The sequence below is a fragment of the Cryptotermes secundus genome, unplaced genomic scaffold (genome assembly GCF_002891405.2).
Source record: "Cryptotermes secundus unplaced genomic scaffold, Csec_1.0 scaffold643, whole genome shotgun sequence".
NCBI classification, from domain to species: Eukaryota; Metazoa; Arthropoda; class Insecta; order Blattodea; family Kalotermitidae; genus Cryptotermes; species Cryptotermes secundus.
In genome coordinates, this window is record NW_019731276.1 from 167,306 (window position 1) to 193,448 (window position 26,143).

The following is a 26,143-nucleotide window of genomic DNA, read 5'->3' on the forward strand; positions in this document are numbered from 1 at the left end:
GCAGTTTCTGCCAATCATATTATATAACCTTCCAGCTAAAATTGTTAATAATCATTGTACATAATCCTGATGTTCTTGTGTTATGTAGGGCTTAGTCATTATATTCTTTGTATATGTCTCTTCATCTTTGTTTTTGCTTGTTCACTTTTATATTAACGAGTTTTCTTTCTCCATTGCTTGCCTGTAATTTGTCTCCTAGCTGTTGTCAGGCACTTCGGTATATGGACTTAATTATCATCATTACTTTCACATTACACATTGTAATATACATATTGTCACGTATTTATGTGGCGTGACTAATAATAACGGGGTTTGAATTGGATGATTGGTTTTATTAACATCATCTTGTACAGTCACTCGTAATCACAATAACTTGCAATACTCGTAACTCTCAGTAAATGACTGCCAAGGAGTCGCTCCATTCTGACTGGCTGAATTCTGGTCTCTCTCTCTCTCTTCTGATCTGAACGGCCTCTTATATAACGTGTCAGTATCCACGGAAACGCCTGTTAATCCCACAGCGTCGTGCTGGTTTCCAAGAATTACTCCGATGTTATAAAGTGCTTTGTTTTGTACTTTGTTTGAGTTTCCCCTCGTGGAGGCGCCTTCGAATGCCTCCACCGTATCCCTGCGAGTCGTAGGAGGCGACGAAAAGGAAACCCAGTGCCTGGTTGTATAAGTGGTCTACCCTCTTCCTGGGGGATGGGGGACCTGACTTTCAGGTTGGGGAAGTCTCGCATCTGGGGCAGTAAAATATTGTGACGTATAGACCCACTGTTAAGCAACGGCTCGATAAAGACCTACCCGATTCTTGGTAAGCAACCCGTTGCTAGATAAACACGTTCCAGCGAATACGCAAGAATAGCGGGCATTCATTGCTAGGCAGTGGACGTGTTTTCTGTTACGTCAGACCCTAGGGTATATAACGAGAAGCCAGCAATTTCAAGAGTTCATACCCCGTGTGTAGGCGGGGTCGAATATCTCAACCGTGACCCTGCGAGTTATAGGAGGCGACGAAAGGTCTCAAGTCTGGGACAGTAAAATATGGTCGCGAGTCCCAAGGGACTCGGACACCAGAAAGACTGCGCTGGTAAGGGCCAGCAGCATGTACAAATGACAGGCCCGTCCTCTCGTCAGAGAGTGCTCCCACATCAACAAACCCGCAACTGTCACGTCAGACCCTAGGGTATATAACGAGAAGCCAGCAATTTCAAGAGTTCATACCCCGTGTGTAGGCGGGGTCGAATATCTCAACCGTGACCCTGCGAGTTATAGGAGGCGACGAAAGGTCTCAAGTCTGGGACAGTAAAATATGGTCGCGAGTCCCAAGGGACTCGGACACCAGAAAGACTGCGCTGGTAAGGGCCAGCAGCATGTACAAATGACAGGCCCGTCCTCTCGTCAGCGAGTGCTCCCACATCAACAAACCCGCAACTGTCACGTCAGACCCTAGGGTATATAACGAGAAGCCAGCAATTTCAAGAGTTCATACCCCGTGTGTAGGCGGGGTCGAATATCTCAACCGTGACCCTGCGAGTTGTAGGAGGCGACGAAAGGTCTCAAGTCTGGGACAGTAAAATATGGTCGCGAGTCCCAAGGGACTCGGACACCAGAAAGACTGCGCTGGTAAGGGCCAGCAGCATGTACAAATGACAGGCCCGTCCTCTCGTCAGAGAGTGCTCCCACATCAACAAACCCGCAACTGTCTGACAGTAGCAAGAATCTTGTCTTGAGCCCTAGACGGGGCTTGACACTGTGACAGACTGGCCGTCTGTCGTAACCTGACTTTGACTTTCGCTCACGTTCGCTTTGTAATTGGCCCTTGGGCTGTTGAGTTACACGCGAATAAATATGAATTGAATTATTATTATTATTATTATTATTATTATTATTATTATTATTATTATTATTATTATTGCTACTGTTGTGATGGTATTCAAGTGAGGTCCTATATCCACTTGACTTCTACTTTCGCCTGGACTTGGTATACAACTACTGCATAATCGTAACTTACCTCATGGGGCAGGGTCCTTGAGAAGCCTGTAATGATTCAGTAAGTAAACTCCCAGCCCAACCCTAAGGTTCATTATAATGTTCACAAGAGCATGTTCTTGGTCCCTATGCTGACCCGTGACTCTGGCCCGCGTACTTACGAAGTGTTTCTTGTATCCGTTCTAACCCATTACTTGCCGTTACCCATATTTTGAGACGCATATGTTTTATTTTTCTTTTCTAGCCTACTTTCCTTATTACGAAAAAATAAAAGCTTTATAAGACCACCTTGCTGTCTGCGTTTGTGTATCTCCCCCCCTCCGAATTAAGTTTTGATTGGCCGAACATGTGTGTATGAAACTTAGTATGTATATCAAGGCACCTCATCCCATCTCAACGACATAATTCGTAAATCCCGCCCATCACTAATACGAACATTGAAGCCTCTCATATTTCTGAGACGGAACCTTAATATTGCTTGAACGCCTATACCTGTCTTCATGCCACTGAGGCCATTTCAGTGGCGCACATCATCAATCCCCCTCTCGATAATACCAAGACTGTAGCCTGTCAAATCACAGAGGTACTACTCTTAGTGTTACTGGAATGCCTGAACCGATCGTCATGAAATTCGGTATGTATAGCGTGCCACCTGAGATCATCTCAACGCCGCACTTCACAAATCACTGCCCTCAGCAATAGCAGCACTGCAGCCCCCCAAACATACCAAGTGTTCCTTCTGCCTATCGCTTCAGATTCTCAGATGACAGGGAATGGAAGGTAGGCGATTAATTCTTTCCACAAGTTCCTGTCATATATTCTGATTGAATGAATTTTGTTAGTGTCGGCTTACTTTCCTTGGTTACTGCTGTGAGGATTCACAACAGAATTGCTAATTGGTTGCATAATTCAACACCAGCAGGGTTTAAAACGCGATGTTATGTTTTTGTTGTCTGGATTTGAAGGGTTTTTTTTGTGGTTATGATCTCGGTAATTTTTTGTCTGTAGAATTGTGCACGTCAGAAGTGCAGAAGCCTCCCGTGTGTTGTGTTCATGGAAGCACCGCGCACCTCTTTGCCACTAATGAGACATTGACGTGACTTAGTAGCAGTGCTTGGTTTTATGTTTCATGCGTAATGTAATTTTATTGTTAATGTATCAGCATATTTTCTTTCATTATCAAAATGCACCTGTGTTGTAGGTTACGGACCGTCTCTGTGGTCTAGTAGTCAGAGTTCCTGGCTACAGATTCAGAGGTCCCGGGTTCGAGTCCCGGCACTACCAGATTTTGTGAAAAGAAGTGAGTCTCGAACGGGGTCCACTCAGCCTCGTGATGATAACTGAGAAGCTGTTTCAAGGAAATAGCGGCTCCGGTCTAGAAAACCGAGATTAACGACCGTGGGGATTCGTTGCGCTGGCCACGTGACATTCTATATCCGCAAAAAGTTGGCACTAACTTCGCCGACAAGCGGCGGTTGCTCGGTCGGTATAAGTTCGCTGGCGGACTACAGGTCACGGAGTTAGTTGTTTTTGTATTGTAGGTTACGTGTTTTAAATTTTAGATTGTTAGCAAATATGCTACGATTACTACGAGCCAGACTTGCTGATGGAGAATTGTATTGAAAGAGCTGCAGCAGAAGGAGGGAGATGCTTGTGGTAATGCAGCTAGTTATTCTTCCATGTGGTGTAACTTAAGCTTGGAAATAATGTTTCACGTGATGCTGATCGACTTAGGATGGGAGTGACATACAGGAGAATGAACTAAAACTACGGTACATGACGTATTTGGTGCTTTGCAAGCGTTTCTTAGCTCATAGGGAACAAGTAACTGTTAATACATTAAAGGGGCTTCAGCAATCTGAGGGTAATTTACCCATGAGCTCTTAAGAATACAGCCTGCAAGATGAGAAAAATGCCGCACTTAGAAGAGAGATGTGTTTAAAAATGCCCCACCATGATATCGAACTGCACTACTTTGTTTGTGATGAATGAAGTATGGACTGAATAGTAATACATACACATATAGATGGTATTTTTTTTTAATTCGCATAGTGGTGGGTGGCGTCCAGCTGGGTCCACTCGGCATGTCGGCCACTGAATGGTCTATTGTACCTGCCCCGGGTGATTATGGTGATAGAGAATTTAGTGGAATGAAGCCTGGCAGGGGAAACCGAAGTACTCGGAGAAAACCTGCCTTAGCGCCACTTTGTCCACCACAAATCCCACTTGACCAGTCCCGGGCTCGAACGCGGACCGCCGCGGTGGGAAGCCAGCGACTAACCGCTTGAGCTATGGCGCGGCCTTATATACAGGGTAACTTAGGAAATGAAATTTAGCACAGTTCGTTATTGTTTGTCAATGCCTCTACAGTCCTTCGTTGGACCTTGGCCGCCTTTTCAGTTTCTTAATCTTATACGCAGTCAGTAGGACTCCTTGGACGGGGCATCATCCCGACGCAAGGCCGCTACCTGCCCACAACGCACACAGACATCCATGTCTCGAGTGGGACTCGAACCTACCATCCCAGTGTTCGAGCGGGCGAAGATAGGTCACTCCTTAGACCGTGCGGGCACTGCGATCGGCACATTATTATTATCATTAAGTAATTTAGTACCGATCAGATGGCCGCGCGGTCTAAGTTACGAAATATCTTCGCCTTCTCGGACACTGGGATCCATCATGAGGCATGGATATCTGCTGTGTTAACTTGTGTAGGTAACGGCCTTATGACCAGCTCATCACCCGTTCAAGGAGCCCTGTAAGATTCAAATTTTAGAATTAATTAACTTTGGATAGGCACAGGGTAGAGCCTAATCCGTCAAGGCAGAAGAAGACGAAAAAAAGAAACTACGTGGCCTGTAGTCCGTAAGCGAACTATACCGACCGAGCGACCGTCTCTTATCGGCGAAATTAGTGCCAACTTTTACGGATAGAGGGTGTAGTCTGGTCAGCGCAACGGGCGTTAATTTAGGTTTTCTAGACCGGAGCCTCTGTTTCCTTGAAGTAGCTCCTCAGTTATCCTCACGAGGCCCGGTGTACCCCGTTCCAAAACCACTACTCTTCAGAAAATCTGGTAGCTCCGGGAGCCGAACCCGGGAACTCTGGACCTCTGACCACTAGACCACTGAGGCGGTCTAGAAGAAGACGAAGAAGAATATAATTGGTGTTGTGTACTGCAGCTCAGTATAGACTAGTGCATTTCCATTTGTGTTGAGTGAAGGAAGCGGCGGCGCCATGAGGTATGCTTATGTAACGGGGGTAGTCGGAACATCTGCGTTTTAATCTCATCTTGAGACGCCTCCTGATTACCCCTGTTATATAGGCAACACCTTTGTCACCAACTTTTTACTCATCTTGAAATTCCGTGTCATAGATTCATGCCCCTAACTCCCTCCCTGGCTGTCACATAATGTCAGTTACTGCGTGGAATATTGATTGCCTCCCTACTCCACGGCATTACTCGCAAGCCGTGGGAAAATAGCAGGCTCAATCATCCTGCAGTCAGAGGAGATAAGCTAATGCAGCAGTTTATTAAGCTATTAGGAGAAGCTAATAGGTCAACAGAACCGGGGTGGAGTGAGGGTTTTACTAGTAAGGGGAGCCTTTTGTATCACGGGACAGAGATTTTCTTCTGTACTTTGCATCTTGTTTTAATGGAGGGACTGATACAAGATTGGGCTTTAATGTCGTGTTCCTTGTCTCTGCATTCACCCGGGTTTGTCTTCAGTGCGCCGTTTCCAAGGGGCCGTGAAGAAAGAAGTTGTTACGTCAAAATATTACGTTAAAACCGAAGAAATAATGTGGCTTCCATTTTTGTTATGTCACTCCGGCTTACATGGCCCTGGCAGGAGAGAAAATAGCTCAAAACCATCATATCTTTTACTACTATGTATATTTTTTTTCCTCAGGATGGTAAAGACAGAGATGCCCCTGTGCTTAAGCACCACGCAATGGTAGTGTGCAGAGGGAGATGAGGTGAACCTCCACGCATTCTTAATCTCGTTACTAGATAAAAGGGTTTCATTCCACTGCGACTCTACTTCCATTGGATAGGATGGATGGGCTGCAGAGGCGGTTTAGTTTTGGTGGCGAAGAAAGGAATTTATCTCTCTAGGAATTGAACCCCAACGCTATCTCTCAAGTTAAGAACACATTTGGGCAGGAACCGAATAAATCATCGTCATCAAGCCGTCCTCACATCTACAGTGCTATACAGCAGATCCATTGCCGTCAAATGTGATAAACTCCGTAGTTTTAGTCCGCAAGTGAACTATACCGACCGAGCTACCGACGCTTGTCGGCGAAGTTAGTGCCAACTTTTGCGGATAGAGGGTGTTCTGTGGTGCAACGAATCCCGACGGCCGTCATTTCGGTTTTCTAGGCCGCAACCTCCATTTCCTGGAAATAGCCCCTCATTTATCCTCACGAGGCTGAGTGGACCCCGTTCCAGACCCACTACTTCTCAGAAAATGTGGTAGCGCCCGGAATCGAACACGGGAGCTCTGGCCAATAGACCACAGAGGCGGTCCAAGTGTTATAATCAGAGAGTTAAATGTTGTAATGGCACTGCTTCCTGACCCGTTCGTATCTCACTTGTGTTTGCAACGGGAAGCATGGGCATGCATTTTTGGGGGTCTATCTCTTTGAATTTTGTCAGTTTGGACGATCCATTTTGTAGTGTAACCGACCTAACAGTGAGAGCAGAATCGTAAAGCTAGTGCAGCTGATTGGGCAGGATCATGAAGTAGCTCCGTCCATCTTCAGAGCCTGGGTCCTCTCATCGCCTGCTTGGTTTTGTAGGGAACACAGATCGAGATGCTTACCACCAGAACTATGTATGCGCGCGCATTCTTTGTTTCCCTTTCCTATCCACATTTCCAGCCCATCATAGTCTAAGAGATTTCACTGTGCTAACATCATTGGGCGATCGCTATAAATCACAAATTTTCCCTTGGATTTGAGAATCTCACACCGGTTCGTATGAAGAATTCTGGATTTTTGTGGATACGACTCCGTGTTTTTGGGTGGAAGGCAACCGGTATTTCGGGCGCACGGGGTTTGCTTTGTTTGCTGCCTGCCTCGTTCCGGTTTCGGTTCGCTCAGATATGAAGATGGAGTCGATATGTTTCGCAGGCTACGTGACCTTATATCCCAAAAGATAGAGCTCTTCGCTAATTTATCATTATTCATTATTGCTCATGTACTCCGTCTTGGGCTGATGTGTCTATTTTCAAACATATTTATCGGTTTCGTTCTTCCCGAGAGCAAAGGATCACCTTTCACATCCTTACAAAATAACAGGACAAGCTGTTGCTTTTTACGCTTCAATACTAGCCTGAATGGGACCGTCTACACAACTATAATATCTGCATACTGAGATATCAGCATTTGTTTTTACTATTATTTAGTATACACAGGTGTTGCGCTATATTATTCGACCTTTACTAGGTCATCATCAGGCCAGTCACGAGAATATATGGATCCATATTTTACAATTTGAGTTTGTTTTTAACATTGAGTACACCTTTGTAAAATGTAACCTACCGATACACCCGAAAACTCTTGTAATATATGTTATTATCTAAGTTTAAGATTGCTTAAAAACTGTAAAAAAAATGAAAAAGGTAAAGCTGTCCCTATAACAGGCTGTAAAGGTCCATAAGGGTGTGAGAGGTCGACGCTCCCACGTCATCTAGACAATCTGTTCACAGATGGCGATGAGGTCAGCCTTACGCGCCGGCCCCCTTTACTCCCCATGAATCTTCCCGGTACTAATTTTTTTAGAGGATGAGTCGACCTCAGGGCCCTGTTGCGGCTGGAAGAATTAGATCAAATGAAAGAATCCAGTGACCTCATCGGGAATCGAACCCGCGACCTTTCTGCCTGTAGCATAGTACCTCAACCAAGTACGCTAACGCTTGCCCCTTAAGATTGTTTAATACTAATATATATTGTAATTTTTATTTATATAAATTAATAACTATATTAATTAATTTGCCCTTGAAATAAAAATTTTAAAGTTTTCAAAATATCTTTATATAAATCCCATCTCTGGTTTCATTCTAGATAGTCTTAAAATTGAGCGTAGGACTAGAAATAGTTTTTTAGTGTCATCTTATGATCGTTGTTCGTTCATAAATCATAGAAGTCATCCACTGATGATATTCTGACAGGCCCTGTAGGAGAATGGTGATTGTTTTAATGTTCATCATCTGCGGGTTGGGGTAGGTCAGACGGCCACTGTCTCCTCAGTCTTCTTCCTACATTTGGTGGGTTGCTAATTTCTACAATTAGTCTGTTATTGTGTCCGAGTATGCTTTGATGGTAGAGTGTTGGCAATCTGTGTATTCTATGATAAATGGGATTTGCAGATCATTGTGGGTAGTAAAGTAGGAGACAAATCAAGGTGCTTTATTTACTGAGCTCAAAAATTTAGATTGAAGTCTTTGAATTATTTTCTTATTGTTGGTTTTCTACAGCCCCATAGCTGTGTACCCTATGTCCATATGGGTTTTATTATGCACTTATATAAGTAGAAGTTTGTTTTCTACGGATTACTTGGATTTACGGTCCAAAAGCCAGGACATTTATCGTAGTTTTAAATAGAGCTGAAAATATGCGTGTTTTTCCAGATTCGCCACCGGTAAGAAGTAACGACTTTCCAGTGTCATTTTCGTTTGTATTATTGTGATTTTCGAGCTTTAAAATTTTTGAAATTTTACTTTTTAACGTTACATGTCTTTTGATATTCTTGTTTTGCACTTAAACAAAGACGGGAAGAAATAGAAGAGAGCATGTTCTGTCCTTTGTATCATTTTTCAATCACATGAGGGTGCTCCTTTACGAGTTCATTGTGCTCGTGTGGTGGGGACTTTGCGCCCTGAATGTGCATCAACCCGAATGGTCGAAGTGTTCTTCGTCCTCCTCCACATACAGCTCATGTCGTCTTCAAATTGAGTCCCTGGCTGTAACTAGCTGTCTGGGGAGATTCCTCCCAGTGTCTGCAGCAGCCACCTCATTGCCGTTAATTCGCTCGTCACCATCCCGGTCGTCCGTGGCACAGACATGCAATTCAGCCATCCCCACAAATAAACACAAGAGGGTGGGGCGTAATCGGACCGGGAGAACATGGAAACCAGGCGATCGGACCTCCATGCCCATTCCACCTGCCTGGAAAGCTGTCTAGCCAGTTTCGCACTCGACTTAAAAAATTGGGAGGGACGCCGTTGTACTAAAGCCACGTGCTTTTGTTTACATGTAGCGGTATGTCCTCTAATTAGAGTGCAAGTAGTGCGCGCCACGGAGACGATCCTGTATTGCTTTCGGTCCGATTGCGGCTCAAACGCTGACTCTGAAGGTTCGCCCACACAGAGCGCTACGTACGCTATGTTCGCTATACGAACAGAAAAATATCTCCCTTTATTGCCAATGTGACTGGCCGCAGAGATTTCCGTACGCTACGTACGCTATGTTCCTTATGTTAGCTGCGTCGCAAAGTGTACACAGCGTACGTAGCGTATGTAGCGAGCATAGCGTAGCGCTCTGTGTGGCCGAACCTTAAGTCTCTGTTGGAATGAGGAGGGACGTAGTGCCCATACATGCTAGTTGTGTCGATTGTGTCTTGTGCACATGTACCTGCACTTCCGTGCACAAAAATCGAGGAATATGCACAGTCCTGTAGACCACCTGTCGTCAGAAGTGCAGACTGAGCTCTGAGTTCCGCACATTACGGCCGAGAATACCTGTTTCCGGTGCAGCGATGGAATCTCTATCGCAGAAACCGGCACTGTTATCCGAGCATTGTATTAGAGCTGTGAATCGCCCTGCATTTTGCGGCAGTTCTTAGCTGCGATTGTGTCTTTGGCCTTTATTGTCTAAGATAGTTTTATGCTAAAAATAATGTGGCTTGTAGACCCGTTGTTGGGCATCGACCGCGAGATTAGTAAATATACAACAGCCGTTACTAAGTAACGGCTCTGCAAACAAGCATATTTCCGCTCCAACAGTAGGATAAGAGCGCCACTAAGTCCACCACTAATCCCACTTTACCAGACCCGGGATCGAACCCGGGCCGCCGCGGTGGGAAGCCACCGACTAACCGCGTTAGCTATGGCGCAACCCTACTGTTACCTGACTATTATTGTTTTAAAAATACGAAAATAAGTGAGTGGTATTCGAGACGGGCCTTTCTCTAAGATCACTAAATTAAGTTATTTCTTAAATTCTGCACCGTGAAGCTTGATTTAAAACGCAAAAATATATACCCTGTTTTAAAATGGTACTTTAACGGAGCGGGGATAGCGCAGTCGGTATAGCGACTGGCTATGGGCTGGACGACCGAGGGGTCGGGGAGTTCAGGTCCCTGTAGGGTCAAGAATTTTCTCCAAATCGTCCAGACCGGCTGTAGGGTTCACCCCATCTCCTGTTCAATTAGTACCGGGGGTAAAATGACCGGGGCCTGAAGCTGACCACTCACCTCCAGCTGGTGCCGACGTCAGGAACATGTGGATCTATACATCCACTCCCCCATACTTTTTCATTGCGTAGTTCTTAACTAGTTAAGCACAGAGAACCTTAATCTTATGCTAAAGGTCTGTATTGTTTTGTTTGCAGAGCCTGGACCCGACGGACGCAGCGGATGTCGTAGGAACTCAGCACTGGGTAAGTACTCGTCAGATCTTGCAGGCCGTGCCAGTGGTCGTGTACAGCAGTCCTTCGCCAATCGCGGTCGGCATGACCAAGATTAGGAGAACCGCAGCCGCTGCTAACACTCACCAGAACCCAATTAAATAGCCTGTTCCTTCACGGAACATAAGAAATGCGTTAACAGCACGTTTACAAATAAATTTGTCGTAGGATATTAAAGAATCGTTAGAAGACCTGGACCACACCGTAGCATAGTTGGTTGAGACACTATGCTACAAACCGAAAGGTCGCGGGTTAGATTCCTGATGAGGTCATTGGATTTTATTTTTCAATTTACCTGAAACCCCCCAGCTGCACTGTGGCTCTGCGGTCGACTCAGGCTCTAACAGAAATGAGTACCAGGAATATTCCTTGAGGGTAAAGGGCTGCCGGCGCTTAAGGCTGACAGCGTTACCGCCATCTATGAGCTGATTGTCTGGAAGATGTGGGAACCTCGACTTCTCACAAGTCTGTGGTCCTCCACAGTCTGTTACAGGGATAGCATTACTAAAAGACGCACCTCAGTGGTCATCAGAAAGAAAGATAACCGTGTCGGATACTATTATAGCCCTGTGCCTAGCAAATGCCGTTTCTCTAATGCTTAATTCTCCGATTTTACGTGTCTAAATAAGTTTGGAACCTCGGATATATAAAATGAAATAATGTGTTTGGCAGAACTGGATCCAAATTGAAAACCGCGGCTGGAGAGAATTGCTGTAGGATATTGGCATTTGCACCGACAGTATATTTCCGGGTTCGGGTTATTCGTTTAGTTGAATTGAGATTCTCTGGAGAGAAATTGGACGTCTAGATACAAATAAAAAAATCGCAATTTTTAAGTTAATGTAGCATTTTGCACGATGAACAGATGAAATCTTTCGTAAGTCTTAAGCTTTTGTGTCTTCACTTCGGCATAGTGATGTTCTTTATTTACGGATGGCCGGGGAAGCCGGTGAGACTGTACATTGTCGTCTGCATGCAAGTGTGAACACTTCTTTCATATCTGATGCCAATGTTACGCCACACTTCGGTTTCGAATATTTGGTACTTATAAAGCATCAAGCCGTTTCTTAAGTTGTTATACTCCATTATTAGTTCCCTAAACAGTTCTGTCCATTATCGGAAAGGGGGCAGCCCATGTGGCAGATTCATGCAGCTTGTCAGGGTTAGAGGATTTGCACCCGGAGATTCTCATGGACGACGTGCTTCTTCTCCGTGACAACGCCAGGCCTCATGTGGCAAACAGGACCGCCGCCCGACTGCAGTCATTCGGATAGGAGATTATGGAGCATGCACCGTATAGTCCAGACCTCGCCCCCAGTGATTACCTCGTGTTCGGTCCACCGAAGAAGTTCCTGGCAGGCCAGAGGTTCATTTCCGACGAAGATGCGAAAACCGCTGTCCCGTGGTGGTTCTGCGCTCAACCGGCCGAATTCTACAACAGCGGCATCTCCAAACTAGTGGTGCGATGGGACGAATGCCTGAACCGGGGTGGTGACTGTGTGAAAGAATAGTCAAAGGTGCTTAGAACACTGCCTGTATTTTGATTTCCCTGTATGTGTATTATTGTGGGTGAAAGGAAATAGGGGCAAAGATTTTCGATTTGCCCTCGTACATTCAGCTCGGGACTACAGGCGATACAGCGCAATTGCTGATCTACATATTTCACAGTTCACCATCACATACCCACTAGGGTTCTCAGTCTTCACTAGTCGTATCCTGGCAACGGATTTATAACAGCCTGTCACTTCAAATCACTCACGGAGTCTAGTTTGCCCCACCTATTTCCTTTCTTGCCATTTTTCTGCAACTGCCAATTCCGAAGACTCGACTCAATTCTTCTCAGCTGGACTCTTCTTTATAACCTCTTTGCACTGACCACGCAGAGAACACAGCCTCTCTAGTATTGGGAATGCGTGTTTATAGCGCCGTTGCATAGCAACCGAAGTTACTCAATTGTTGCTTGCGTATTCATTGCAGCGGCAATGTGTTTACCTAGTCGTTGCCTAGCAATAAACGTCTATTCGGACTTATTCTGCGTTTGTACTGCCGTGTTTACATTTCCTTCCTGGCCTGCTGTGAACATGCTCATTGAAATAGTATTGATGAATGCCAAGTTTCTTATAGATGTAAATTTAAATTCAAACATTGTTACTTGCCGGCTGACCGAAGACATTTGGGTTTAGGACCATAATTTTCTTTCCAGTCAGTACTTGTTAAAATAAGTGTCAGACGTGCTTCCAGTGATCATGTGTGGTAAATAGGCATACAAATTGCGTAAGAAAAGTGATTGCAGGTATCCGTGTTAGGAGTTAGATTTCTATGGTGTAACGTTTACACGTCTCCTCAGTGGTTGCCCGCTCAAAACTGAAGAAGTGAGCACGCGCCAGTCTGAGACACGCCTGTATACGATTCTTTATATCGTAACAGATTTCTTCATGCTCACCCGGAGTAGCTTTACCGTACTCCTTATTAACCTATATATCTATATAAAGTTGTCGTAGGAACTCAGGGCCATTAAGAATGACGCGTCTGAATTGTGTAGCCTTTTGAGTTGATGTGTACAGGGACAGACGCTTCAGAAGAACTGTATCTGTGCATACGTTAAAGTCGTATTGAGGGGTAGTAATAATTCTGCCGACAGATGGCTCTGACAGCAGTAACCTCTTGAAACTTCATGAAACCTGTAGTTTGTATTTTTTTTTATCAGTATTGGGCGTTACGGTGTTATGGTTGGACTGGATACGCGGAGCCGTAGTTAGTGTATGTGCGCGTGTGTAATTTTAATCACGTAATTTCACACTAGTGGTGATCGTTGTGGCTTTTGTAGGACTGTTAGTCGCAATAATGAACCTTAGCGCTAGTATCTTCATATCGTTATCCTGACCATTCTTCCGTGTGTATTTTCTGTAATAATAAACCTTTCCATGTAACACCATCGATGTCTTAGTAATCGTGCTTTCCTTTTCCATATCTACAAAACTGAATATGTAATAGCCAATTGTGTTAGATCACGGCACGCGTGTAAGGGTCACAGCGATACAGAAGTTACTGTGAAAATGATCCTTATAATCTGAGAAATTTAATACAGCTGTTGTACAGCTAGATATGGTATGGTATTGCTCCACCACAAGTTGAAAGATTTATCATACAGATGGTATTTCGACCTGTTTTTGCGTAATTATTGATTGCTAAGGAATTCGCGGAGTTGTGTAACATTGTCTGTTTCTGGTATTGTCACGAAGTAGCTTTAAATATGGCGGCGCCATAGCTAAAGCGGTTACTCGCTGGCTTCTCACCGCAGTGGCCCGGGTTCGATCCCGGGTCTGGTCAAGTGGGATTTGTGGTGGACAAAGTGGTGCTGGGGTAGGTTCTCTCCGAGTACTTCGGTTTCCCCTGCCAATCTTCATTCACCAATTGCTCCACAATCACCCTCACCTATCATCTGGGGCTGGTACAATAGGCCAGAAGTGGCCGCAGTACAAGGGGCTTAGTCCCACCCACTAGCAATAAAAACTCGTTAAATATACGAAGAATTATTAGTTTAAATGGTGAGATTACCCAACACCCTTTAACCGAGTAACGATTTCCTTCTCGTAGGAAACTGGTTGAGCCTCAGGCGTGTTGACGTGAGGACAAATTCTGAACGCCTTGAGCTCAGAACTCGTTCAGTCTATTCCCTTTCACCTTATTTTGCATCCAGCGCACAGTGGGGACGTCCGTCCGCATGTTTCATCTCCCATGCTACTCGGCGGTTTAATGACATTTGATGTTGTGTTGCAATTGTGTACAACGAAACATGTTAGTATTACCGTTGTTCATCGTCCAGTATTTTAACAGATAGGAATGACACTTTTGGCTGTTGGTTCTGCTCCCGTCTTCTGGCGTAGGGTGCCAGTTCAGTTGGATCCGACAGAAGGAGGTGATCCAAGTCATTGGAATATCCCCTCCTGCCCGACCGGCTTGTACAGGTACCCACACCTGAGGACAGGACGAGATGCAGCAAGCGAAATGTCATGTTTCTCTTTGTTAGAACGTCGGACGGTGGTCAGAGTCCAAGAAGCCATCATTGGAACTGATTAAGATTGGTTTAAACCACGTTAAATGAATCCATTGTGTGTGCGTACCTGGTCAGTTGTAACTGCACCTAACGTTGAACGCAAATGGAATTTCGGAAAGAGCAAGTTCGTCCTACAGAATGAAATCTGTACATGACGTAACTAGTGTCATTGTTGTGAACTACAACGTTTATCAGATTTTTTTTTTAGCGTGACGAATATTCACATTAAAATTGATGGTTTTCTGTAGGGCGGTGTCTGTTACTAGAAGGATTAGCTGCCAAAGGTGGCTTTTCTTCTGAAGTAAATTAGATCATGAGTGCGGGATCGCAACACGCATTAAATTTTATCCTTATGAGCTTCGTGTTCGGGCTATCTTAACTCTTTAATCTGAGGCAATACTGGATATACTGGCTTCTATTCTGCCCTACTACAGAGACTGTCCCGGGAGTCGAGTGAGGTTATTCCGGTCTCGATGCATCGCGCGTTTGACCTGATGACGCGGTTCCCAGCTCCTTTATTAATTATTCGTCAACCGATCGTGTCTAGCTGAGAGTTGCTAATGGATGCCATTCACTGCCGCCCAGGGCTGCACAACGAGGGCCCTAACAGAAGAGACTCACGTGCCGCTTGACGCAGCTGCACGGAAAGTCCTTTCCCATAATTATTTTACTTTCTTCCGTATTTCGTTGTTCCTATATTAGTTTCCTTCCCTTTCTTCCATTTATTTCGGTCCTTCTGCTTTCATTTTATTTCCTTCGCACTATACTTTCTTCCTTTTTAAAAGCGTTTGCAGCACTGTGGTGCGGTCAACCGGTCTGTCTGTCCGCATAACCGTAGTAACCGTAGGACGAATTTTCGTGACATTTTATATTTGTTACGTTTACGAAAAATACTCGCGCTTCATAAATTTTGATTTAAATTGGACAGCCGCTGGCTTCTCAACTTGTCGTCCGGGTTCGATCCCACGTCAATTTATGTGCAATTTATATTGGGCAAAGTGGCAACTCGACAGGTTTTATCCGAGTTCGTAGGTTTCCTTCACCCATTTTCATTCCACTAGCTGCGCCTTATAGCCGATCACGGTAGCCGAGCGGTTTAAGGCGTGCACTGTCTTCGCTCGCTCGGAATCCGGGATCGTGGGTTCGAATCCCACTCAGGGCATGGATGTTTGTGTGCGTATTTCTGTGTTTGTGTACAGGTAGAGGCCTTTACACGAGTGCTTTTTCGACTTCGTGTTTCGTTTTGTCTGCGAAGGATGGCAACATCGAGCAACGTGTCTGCATAAAGTTTTGCGTGCAGCTCGGTAAATCCGCTACCGAAACCCCTGAAATGATTCGTTAAGATTTTGGGGGACATTCTTTAAGTCGGACAGGGTTTTCGAATGGCATTCACGTTTCAAGGCCGGTTGAGTGTCAGTTGAAGATGACAAACGTTCAGGGCGACCAAGCACCAGCAGAGCGACAAAGTTATTGAGAAAATTCGAGGACTCACCCACGAAGACCGTCGCCGAACAATCCACGAGGTCGCAGTCACCGTTGGGATCAGTTATGGAGTTTGCCAGGAGATATTAACAGAAAATTTGAACATGCGCAGCATTGCTCCTTCATAACGACAACGCGCCCGCCCACACGTCCCAGAAAACCAGAGTTTGTGACTAACAACATTATTATTATCGTTCCCCATCCTCCCCACTCGTCACACTTAGCCCCTTTGATTTCTTTTTGTTTCCCAAACTGTAAATGAAACTGAAGGGACGACATTCTGACATCCGAAGGGAACCGCAAGCGGCACTCCACGGTGCCCTGTATCCGTTCGAAAGGAGATGGCAGCGAGAATTGCGTAAGTTACGCCAGGGTTTCTTTTTTGTCCAACCCCTCACCTTTCCGATAGAACCTCTTAAGACAGTGTTTCTCCACCGGTGGGACTTGACGATTGGCTCGGTTGGGTCTGAGGTCTCACAGATACTATCTGATACAGTCACAGAAATACAGTTGCTGTTACACAAATGCTTTTTTGCGTTTTAAACCCAAGCTTCTCCTTAATGCTATACTATTTTGTTATTGCTAGTGGGGTGGGACTAAGTCCCTGCTACTCCGGCCACTTCTGGCGTATTGTACCAACCCCAGATGATAGGTGAGGGTGATTGTGGAGCAATTGGTGGAATAAAGATTGGCAGGGGAAACAGAAGTACTCGGAGAAAACCTGCCCCAGCGCCACTTTGTCCACCACAAATCCCACTTGACCGAACCCGGGCCGCCGCGGTGGGAAGCCAGCGACTATCCGATTGAGCTATGTCGCGAATGCTGTACTATCTCACAGTCCTCTTGTTGCTAACAGAACCATGTTGATTTTGTATAGTTATCGTAATAAAACATAGAATGGTTTTGATTTGTAAGTTTTGTGCTAAATTAAGCTCAGCTACCTGAATACATAGGGGGACTTGAGATGTAGCTTCATGCCCCAGCCGCTTTATATCCGGGGAAAGACATGCCGGCCCCAGAACCGGTCTGGACCATGTGCAGAAGAAGGAAAAGTGTTGCAGTGCTTCCTTGGTTCTCCAGTCACTGTACCGACTGTACAGCGGTGTGAATCGTAACTTCAAAATCAAGTTCCCCCCTCCCCCGTTCAGGCAGGGATAACCAGCCATGGCGGTTATAGTCATTAGTGCTTATAGTAGGCCCTGCGAGAGGCAGTAGTCATAAATGGAAACAGGCAGTATATCTATATCGGCTGCAGTAATGAGCGTGCTACACCAGTTCATGAACTCCCTTCTATAGAAGATTACTGGCGCTCAACTGGGAGTCATCTATGGGTTCCTGAAGTCAGTTACTGTCTCAAAAGTATAAAATTGAAGCGCCTTCTGTTTATTTATTTATTTAACGGTGGTAGTTGACCCAGGCAGTATAATAAAAGGTCGCAGGTTCGATTCTCCGCGACTTTCGATTTCCCCTTGTGTCAGACGGTTCTGTGTTATCTAACCTCGAGGCCTGACAGAGCATATGCGAGGCTATTTAATTTATTCGCCCGAATTTGTGTAATTATTGCAGTAATTAGAACAACACCCGCGGGACGGCTATTCAATTACCGCCTTCTTTATGCACTTCTGTGCGTCCGTACGCGGGAATATAGACTTTTGTAATGACGTTTATTGTCTGTAGGGAAATCGGAAATTATGTATAAAATAGGCGTTAGGCCCGTTGATTTTATGCCAGCATTCTTATAATTTCACCATTGCGTCTGAACGTGTAAGCACTCGTATTTGGAAACAAGGAGTGCGGAGGAAATTTTTTACATAAGGGTTAAAGTGGTCCCTGCATGTCATCGCCCTCTGCGATCTAATCCTGGACAGTGGATCAGAATGTGTCGTTAGCTTATGCTGCCTTAATCACGTGACAGGAGCCTGACCTTGAATGGACGCGGTGGCGAAGGGAGAAATGAAATTCATGCTCTTGGCGGGATTCGAATCGCGCTCGCTTGTTCCGTAGCCACTCACTTTATCGGAGGCTAAGCGAGCTAAAGTAAGAACGGAATGAAGACAATTATATCACTACGATCTGACTGAAACTGATCAGTTTCACAGCCACCGCGTACAGGACACAGCACTTCTCCCAAATACAAGAAGCGCAAACGAGGAGAGAAACGCAGTCACATGCAAAGAAAATGTGGTCGGTAGTTCATCTCTTACGTGGAAACACACAGTGAGGATCCGCAGTAGTTTCGTCAACGTATTGGACTTAACCTTGAGAGATGGCAGCGCCATAGCTCAAGCGGTTAGTCGCTGGCTTCCCACCGCAGGGGCCCCGGTTCGATCCCGGGTCTGGTCATGTGGGATTTGTGGTGGACAAAGTGGCGCTGGGGCAGGTTTTCTCCGAGTACTTTGGTTTCCCCTGCCAATCTTCATTCCACCAATTGCTCCACAGTCACCCTCACCTATCATCTGGGGCTGGTACAATAGGCCAGAAGTGGCCGCAGTACAAGGGACTTATTCCCACCCCGCTAGCAATAAAATAAATAACTTTGAGGGACGATATTGGATAAAATTTGTATGAAGTTGACAGCAGTGATATTCGTCGATAATTCCTACAGTCAGTCTAATCGCCCGTTATGTACATTGGTACAGTAATAGACTCCTTCCACTGCACAGGCATTTTTCCGTATTCCAAAAGTGACTGAATTTGTCTAAGAACATAAATGTTTCACTTTCTGCTGGAATCAATTCTGTCGGAATATGATCAATACTTGTCGATTTATACCTTTTAAACTTTATAATACCAGTTCAAGTTGAATGTTTCGTGATCATTTACCACTTCCAGAATAGTTTTCACCATAATCTGTTTTAGTTTACAGATGTAATTTACAGCACTTTCTGCTCATATCGGTGTAGGAGTTCTGTTAATAACTGCATTGCGCTCTGTTCACTGCCAGTTTCAACTCGAATCGCATATGAATGAATAATGCAATGGGCGGTGTGTATGTAATACCTTTATCATGTAGGAGAACATCGTAGGTTTGTACATAAATCTGAACATTTCTTGAAGTTCCCTATTTTCCTGGTTTCCTGTGTAAAAGGTACAAGGAAAGTGAAGCTATCCCTGTAACAGTCCGTGAAGGTCCATAGAAGTGTCAGAGGTCGAGGCTCCCACAGTTGCTAGACACTCGGCTCTTAGATGGCAGTAAGGTTGTCAGCCTTACGCGCCGGCCGCCCTTTACCCCCAGAAGATTCCTGGTACTCATTTCTGTTAGAGGCTAAGTTGAATCCAGGGCCATATTTCGGCTGGAAGGATTAAGTCAACTGAAAAATCCAGTGACGTCGGGAATCGAACCCGCGACCTACCAGCTTGTAGCATAGTGCATCAATCAACTACGCTACCGCGTGCCCCAGTTTCCCATGTAGAATCGACTAGTGTGTTGTCAAGCACGTAATGAACCGGAAATGACGTGACAGGATGCGGCCGTACACTAGTTTGGAGGAAGAGAGTGAAAGCACGAACGTCTGTAATCCGAACTGAGATTTGAACTCGGGTTCTCCAGAATACGAAGCAGAAGTGCTGCCCATTCTGCCGCGACGTTCGATAGTGCAATATAGGAATGGACCAGTAAAAACGTTTAGAGTTTGAATTTTGTGCAATGGTCCATATTTCCTTCAAGAAAAATAGAATGATAAAAATTGCAGATGTGTATAGACTTTCCATGAAGTTATTTGCTGGAGTGGTGGCAATACTCCACATATTCCTAACCTTGTCTGTGTGTGAGGTTTGTTTGAGTTTAGTTTTTTGATTTGAGTTGCGTTACAGACAATGGACTGTCTTCATGACACCTGGTGTCTGTGGTACTTAGGTTTAATACATACAAAAAGAAACTGCTTTATTTTGGCTCAGTTGCTGTTGCTTTCCCTACTGATGCCACAATTACTGAACCGTTACTGTCTCTGCCCTCTAATTTTATATGTTATCATTAGGGACCGGATTTTAATGCAAATGGATATTTCTTTCTTACAGCCAGAAAGTATGCTCGTTTGGATATATGTATGAATTACTTGATTTCTTAAATTTTGGACATGGTTTGATGGTGCATTAAATGCATATTTTGCCTGTTTTATGAATAAGCATCATATTTTCGAAGATCTCTGTTTATACTGCACATTTCCTTCTTAAAATGTTTATCATATATATTTTTTAATTTTATGTTCATATTTCAATCATGTCATGTGTATACAAATTTTCTTTTCCGTATTAGAATATGTTGCTTATTTGACTCAACATTTCGTCATGATTCATGTTTCTGATGCAATACCCAAGACGGGACTTCCCCGATCCCTCTACTCGTAACTTGCCTCATCCGCGTACCATTTAAGTTGCCGCGAAGAGATTAGTCAGAAGCGTTCACATGTAGCTACTATCAACGTAATACTATTCAACCGATAAGGGACTTCACTTATTTACTTCGGATGTCTCCATGAGGTTCGTTACGCTTCTTCATTTGAAGCTGGGGGCCATTCACATTAGTGGTGACTAGTCTGTAGTCAAGTTTGTTTAGCTTTCTGTAGTCATGCCGAAAGTGAAAGTAATTCAGAAAACTAAATTACAGCTGTATCAGTGGGAGTTCGAAGGAGAGATGATAACTACGGATAACGAAATTCTTTATTGCCGAGTGAGTGAGAAAACAGTTGGTTGTGAAAAACGCTTTCAAATGCTCTAGCATTGGAACACATTTGAGACGTTTAGGGTCCCACATTACCTTGACAGTCGGCCTTACGCGCCGGCCGCGCTTCACTCCCCAGTAAAATTATTTAATTAATTCCTGGTACTCATTTCTGTTAGAGGCTGAGTAAACCCCATGGCCTAGTGCGGCCGGAAGGATTAGGTCAATTGAAAAAAAATGCAATGACCTCATCGGGACTTGAACCCGCGACCTTCCGGCTTGTAGCATAGCACCTTAACCACTACCCTCCGAACATTTAGAAACAGGAATGTCGTGAATACATTTGATCTCAAAAGTGCAGCATCAATTCAAATTGCCCAAGATGTACTAAAAAACGCAGAACTATATACAGTAAAACTTGGTTATAGCAACATCGGTTTCTGCGACACCTTGTCTATTGCGTCAAATATTCAATGGTACGAACTAATTTCTCATAAAGCAACTGTTTTTATACCTTGCTTAGTACGACATGCACAAATGCATCAACCTCGTATGTAACGTCATTTTCATTCCTGAATTTCTCTGATATCGTCATTGAACGTAATTTAGAAAGTGTGTATTGGGCAAGTAACAGGAAACAGATGAAGATAACTGATTACTGTACTCGTATCTAGGTACAGTAAGGCATAACAATTGATGTAATCTACTGTAATTTGGTGAGTAGGCCTACCTTTAATATACAGTATTAGTGCGGTGTGTATTGTCAGTGAAAAGCGCTGTAATATGTCTTTGATATTACACATTTGGGCAATTCCACGTCAATGTTACGTTAGTCTGTACTTAACTACGTATTTCACTAAAAAATGCAACATTTTAACTCGGTTTTTGGTAGATTTTTACGTGACTAACATAAGGCTACTGTGGAAGTGCCCATTTCGGTTACAACGACATTCGTTTATAACGACACTATTTTTAGGTCCCTTTGATGACGTTATAACCAAGTTCTACTGTATCTGCTCACTTCTATCATTTTCCATCCACCATTTCCTCACTGGAGGCAAGCAGTAGCAATACGACTTTGTATCAGTCGTTAAGTGTTTTCAAGACCACTGTTTCCAAATTGAATTTAGTTCCTGGAAGAGTTGGTGAAGTAGTAAAGGAAAAAGTACACAGCATTCTTTCAAAAAATCCAGGATATGAACAAATTTGTGAAATTGAAGAAATTTTAGCCGGTAAACGTACTGAACTGCCAAGTAAAAAATCACTAACAGTGGAGCAAATAGCGGCTTTTGTACATGCGCCCCTAAGTTCCTGTGAGGTGGAAAGAAGTTTTTCCCGCTTTGAGGACATCTTACGAGACAATAGGAGGTGACTAACTATGGAAAACATAAAACATTTAGTAATTGTGAACTGCAACAGAAGAGAAGTTGAAAGTTCGGAGAGCTAAATGTGAGTACCATTGTTTTTTTAAATTTGTAATGAAATATGTTGTATTTCAGTACAGCTTTTTATTGCAAGTGAATCATTCAGTGATTACATAAAATAAACTTAAATATTGATTTGTTGGTCTTAAAATAATGTAAAATCAATTTTAATATTTGGTATAAATTTTTATGTGCATATTTTAGTGCATATTTCGGAAGTTTTTCATGCATAAATACATACATATTTAAGGGATTATTAGGGCATAAATGTCCAGTCCCTAGTTACCATCCAGCTAAAGTCTGGCGCGGGGTGTGTGGTCTGCGTGATTATCGTGGTTATCTTAAAGATGCCGCTTTTATTTGTAACGATTTTTCAGTGTGATTAGTATTATCAACATACATAAATTTTACCGTCAATGCAATAATACTTTATTATTTTTATATAGCACGCATTACATGTTTCGACCTCAAATGGGTCATCTTCAGGTACGGCAAGTTTCTCAAATACTATAACCGAACTGCAACATTAGCATTCCAATTTTTGTAAATGGTTTGTAGAAGTTAGTTAAACAAGAAAGTATTGTTGCGTTTACGTTAAAAATTATATATGTTCATTGTATATACGCAACAGGATGCGATCCTAAAAACATGGTTAGTATTCCTTTATGCTATAGAAGGCACTAGCTTATGTTTGTCCATTATGTCATTTATAGTGCGATGAGCCTGCAACCAGTAATTATTCTCTGGAGCAAGTGAACTTCTAGGCAAGCAGGCTACGAACAATTGCAAAGTACGCATTTGGAGAACACGTGTGGTCAGCCCTCGCTTGTGGAAATGTTATTTCTGAAACCATAAATGACATAATGGAGCAGTGAGATGATTGATCTAGAGATTTGTAAGCTATTTTTCTGCTTAGCGTTCAGTTACATTTCATAGATATATTCTCCACTCGTGTTTTACGGGCAGCTGTTTATGCCGGATGTATTTGCGACGGATAGTACGGAGCTTGTGTCCGGGACGAGAATTGGTTCAGTGACTTCGAATAAGATCCACAGAGTGAGCAGTCAGGATCTAGGCTCAACCTTAACGGGACTTGAGTACTACTACTCGCCAGGAATGTGCCGGAGGATGGCTTGCTTGCGTTTGTACTGACACACGTATCAGGAGACTTGTAATATGCCCTGTTTTCTGTGATCGTGGAGACTAAAATTATTCCGCATTCTGGTATCTTAGTGAATTACTATGATTAATCGTTAGTCATGTACGATCGGTTAATGTAGTAAATAATGGTAACTAATTTTACGAATAATATTGCGTCTTGAAGGTTTTAAGTTCCCGAGTTCAGAGTAATGGTCTCCAGGAAGTTCAGTTTGAAAGACTAATTAAGCACTACGCCATGAAGGCGTATGGGGGAGTAGATGTAAGTATCCGCGCATTCTTGACCGCGACACTAGTTGGAGTTGAGTGGTCAGTTTCACGCCTCTACCGCTTTACCTCCGGGGAAAGAGCCCCTGGTGCCCATTTGATAGGCTGGGAGGGTCCCAGAGCCGGTCTGGACGCTGTGGAGAAGAGAAAACTCTTAAACCTGCTGGGACACGAACTCTTGACTCCTCGGTCGTCCAGCCCATAGCCAGTCGCTATCCCGGCTGGAAAGATTATGGTTGTTAGTAAATTAAAATGTATTTTGTATTTTACGGGTTCATTGGAACATTCTGTACAGGAGGTTTACAACAGAGGGTGTCATTTTATATGTATCAATCCCAGCAACGTGTACTTGACGTGACGCTTAAACCGAAATCCCCCCCCCCCAAAGAATGTATAGTCGATATTGATACATAACATACAGTATAACAACTTCTGTTTGAGAGTAATTTCCAAATTAGAAGCAGACCGAACGAAAGGAATACCGTTTTCATTTATAATAGACTTCAGACAGCTGACGAAAGCGTCCTTTTAGCGAACACATTTACAAAGTATGTGCACTGCGTCAGAGCTTTGTGCTCCTTGAAACATAAATGTCTGGACCATCCGAAAAGAAATTTAAAAAATGCGCAACATATTTTGTAGTGCACTTTTAATACACAATCATTGCACTGCGTCCTGCTGTGGTTCAACCAGTCTCCTGTCTAATGGGTACCCCTGATTCTCTCCGGGGGATATAGCGGCCAGGGGGTGATACTGACCACCTCCATGAAATTCCAAAGTCAAGAATATATGGAGCTATACCTCCACTCCCCTTTACGTGTTTATGGTGGGATACTTAATTAAGCATGCTGACAGCTGTGCCATATGATGTGCATGAACCTTTGCATAGGTTATAAGTTATTCTGAATAGTTTAATAATGAATGTAACGCCCAGCAATGAGATTTGTGAAAAACACGAATGTAGACTTGCTCTGGTACCTGTGCCACAGTTTGAGAAGCGCTACCATTGGAAAGGCTCAAGGGAAGATGTGGATTGTAACTAAATGGGCCCGTGCTGATGATGTTAGTTTGGTGGATGGAAGCAGACCAGTGCGGAAGATCTGTTAGATGTTAAGAAGGGAAGGTAGCGTAGAAGTAATCTCGGAGAAAACAGTGGATGTTTGCTTTTCACGTTACCAGAATTCGGGATGATATAATAATAATAATAGATGGAGAAGAATATTAGAATATTAAAGGTAATTAGCTTATCTTTCGTAAATTTTGCGAAGTTTAAATAACTGATAGCGACAGTGAGGAACGAAATTATATTCACGCGGATCAATTTCTTGGTATGTTCGCTCCTGTCCACTAACGAAGTTTTGCCTTCCCGTTCATCTGTAAGCATAGACATTAAACTATATGCAATTGTAGTTCATCTGTTGTTATATTTGGATGTTGAACTTGTTCTCACTTAAAGGGTTGTGCTCACATAATAGATTAGATTGATGGAGCGCTGAGAGGCAAGAGGCAGGGGTCTAGGAGTTGTGAAAGAATCGATATTAGTAGGAGCTTCCTAATATAGTGGGATGAGGTGGGCATGTAGCACGCATGTGGGGATCAGGAATACGTGCACATTTTTCAGAAAGCCATGGCAGTAAATAGGAGGTTAATGTTAAAGTGAATCTTGAAGATGTAGTGTGGGATGATGTGGACCGGATTAATCTAGCCCAGGATTTGACCAGTGGCGGATTCAGTAGAAGGTGAGACATTTTTTCGAGTAGCTAAATCACTGTTAGTTCACAAGGAGGGTCGTTCCATGTGAAGTCATCCAGATAGGTCGCTCGACTATTAAAAAAAATTATATTTTGTGTACTTATTTCTACATATTTTCATACTTCAAACATATTTTTAAAAAAATTTTAATCCACTCGGTTCTTCCGGTACAGCGGTTTATATAATTCGAAACAAAAATGCGCTTTCGGCTGAAATGGAGGTTTGCGTTTTCTTCTATATCTCGATAACTATTGAAGCTCGAGACTCCAAAAAAAATCGTTCCTCATGACATGGACTGCAATTCACGTTATTACGAGTTTTTACTCAATTCACTTCCTCTAGGTCTAATTAAACTTGAACTCTACCTATATATTTTGGGACGAAAGCTATTTTTGACCGTCAAAAACCAAGGGGAAGGGGAAAGTATCATCATCATCATCAGTAATCTGTCAAGACGACAGGTCCACAGTCTCTTTCAAAACAATTCCTCCACTTAATGCGATCTAGAGCTTTCTCCTTCAAATGACAGTATCCTCTTCTGTCCCCAAGGTCATCCAGCATCTTCTTACGTCTTCTTCCTCGTCTTCTTGTCACTTCTATCCGCCCATCTATCTTTCCTTCGATAGCTTCTTTTAGAAGGCAGTTTCTGCGTAAAACATGACC

The 26,143-nt window shown here is 43.7% G+C and overlaps 1 protein-coding gene across 1 annotated transcript in view; it reads left to right on the forward strand.

Moving 5' to 3' along the window:
* Positions 1 to 26,143, forward strand: part of LOC111866844 (transcription factor 12) — a 441,771-nt gene that overhangs the window by 129,885 nt on the left and 285,743 nt on the right. Inside the window, exon 5 of the mRNA XM_033752433.1 lies at positions 10,606 to 10,653. Coding sequence (XP_033608324.1) covers positions 10,606 to 10,653 — 48 coding nt within the window. The remainder of the gene's footprint in view (positions 1 to 10,605; positions 10,654 to 26,143) is intronic.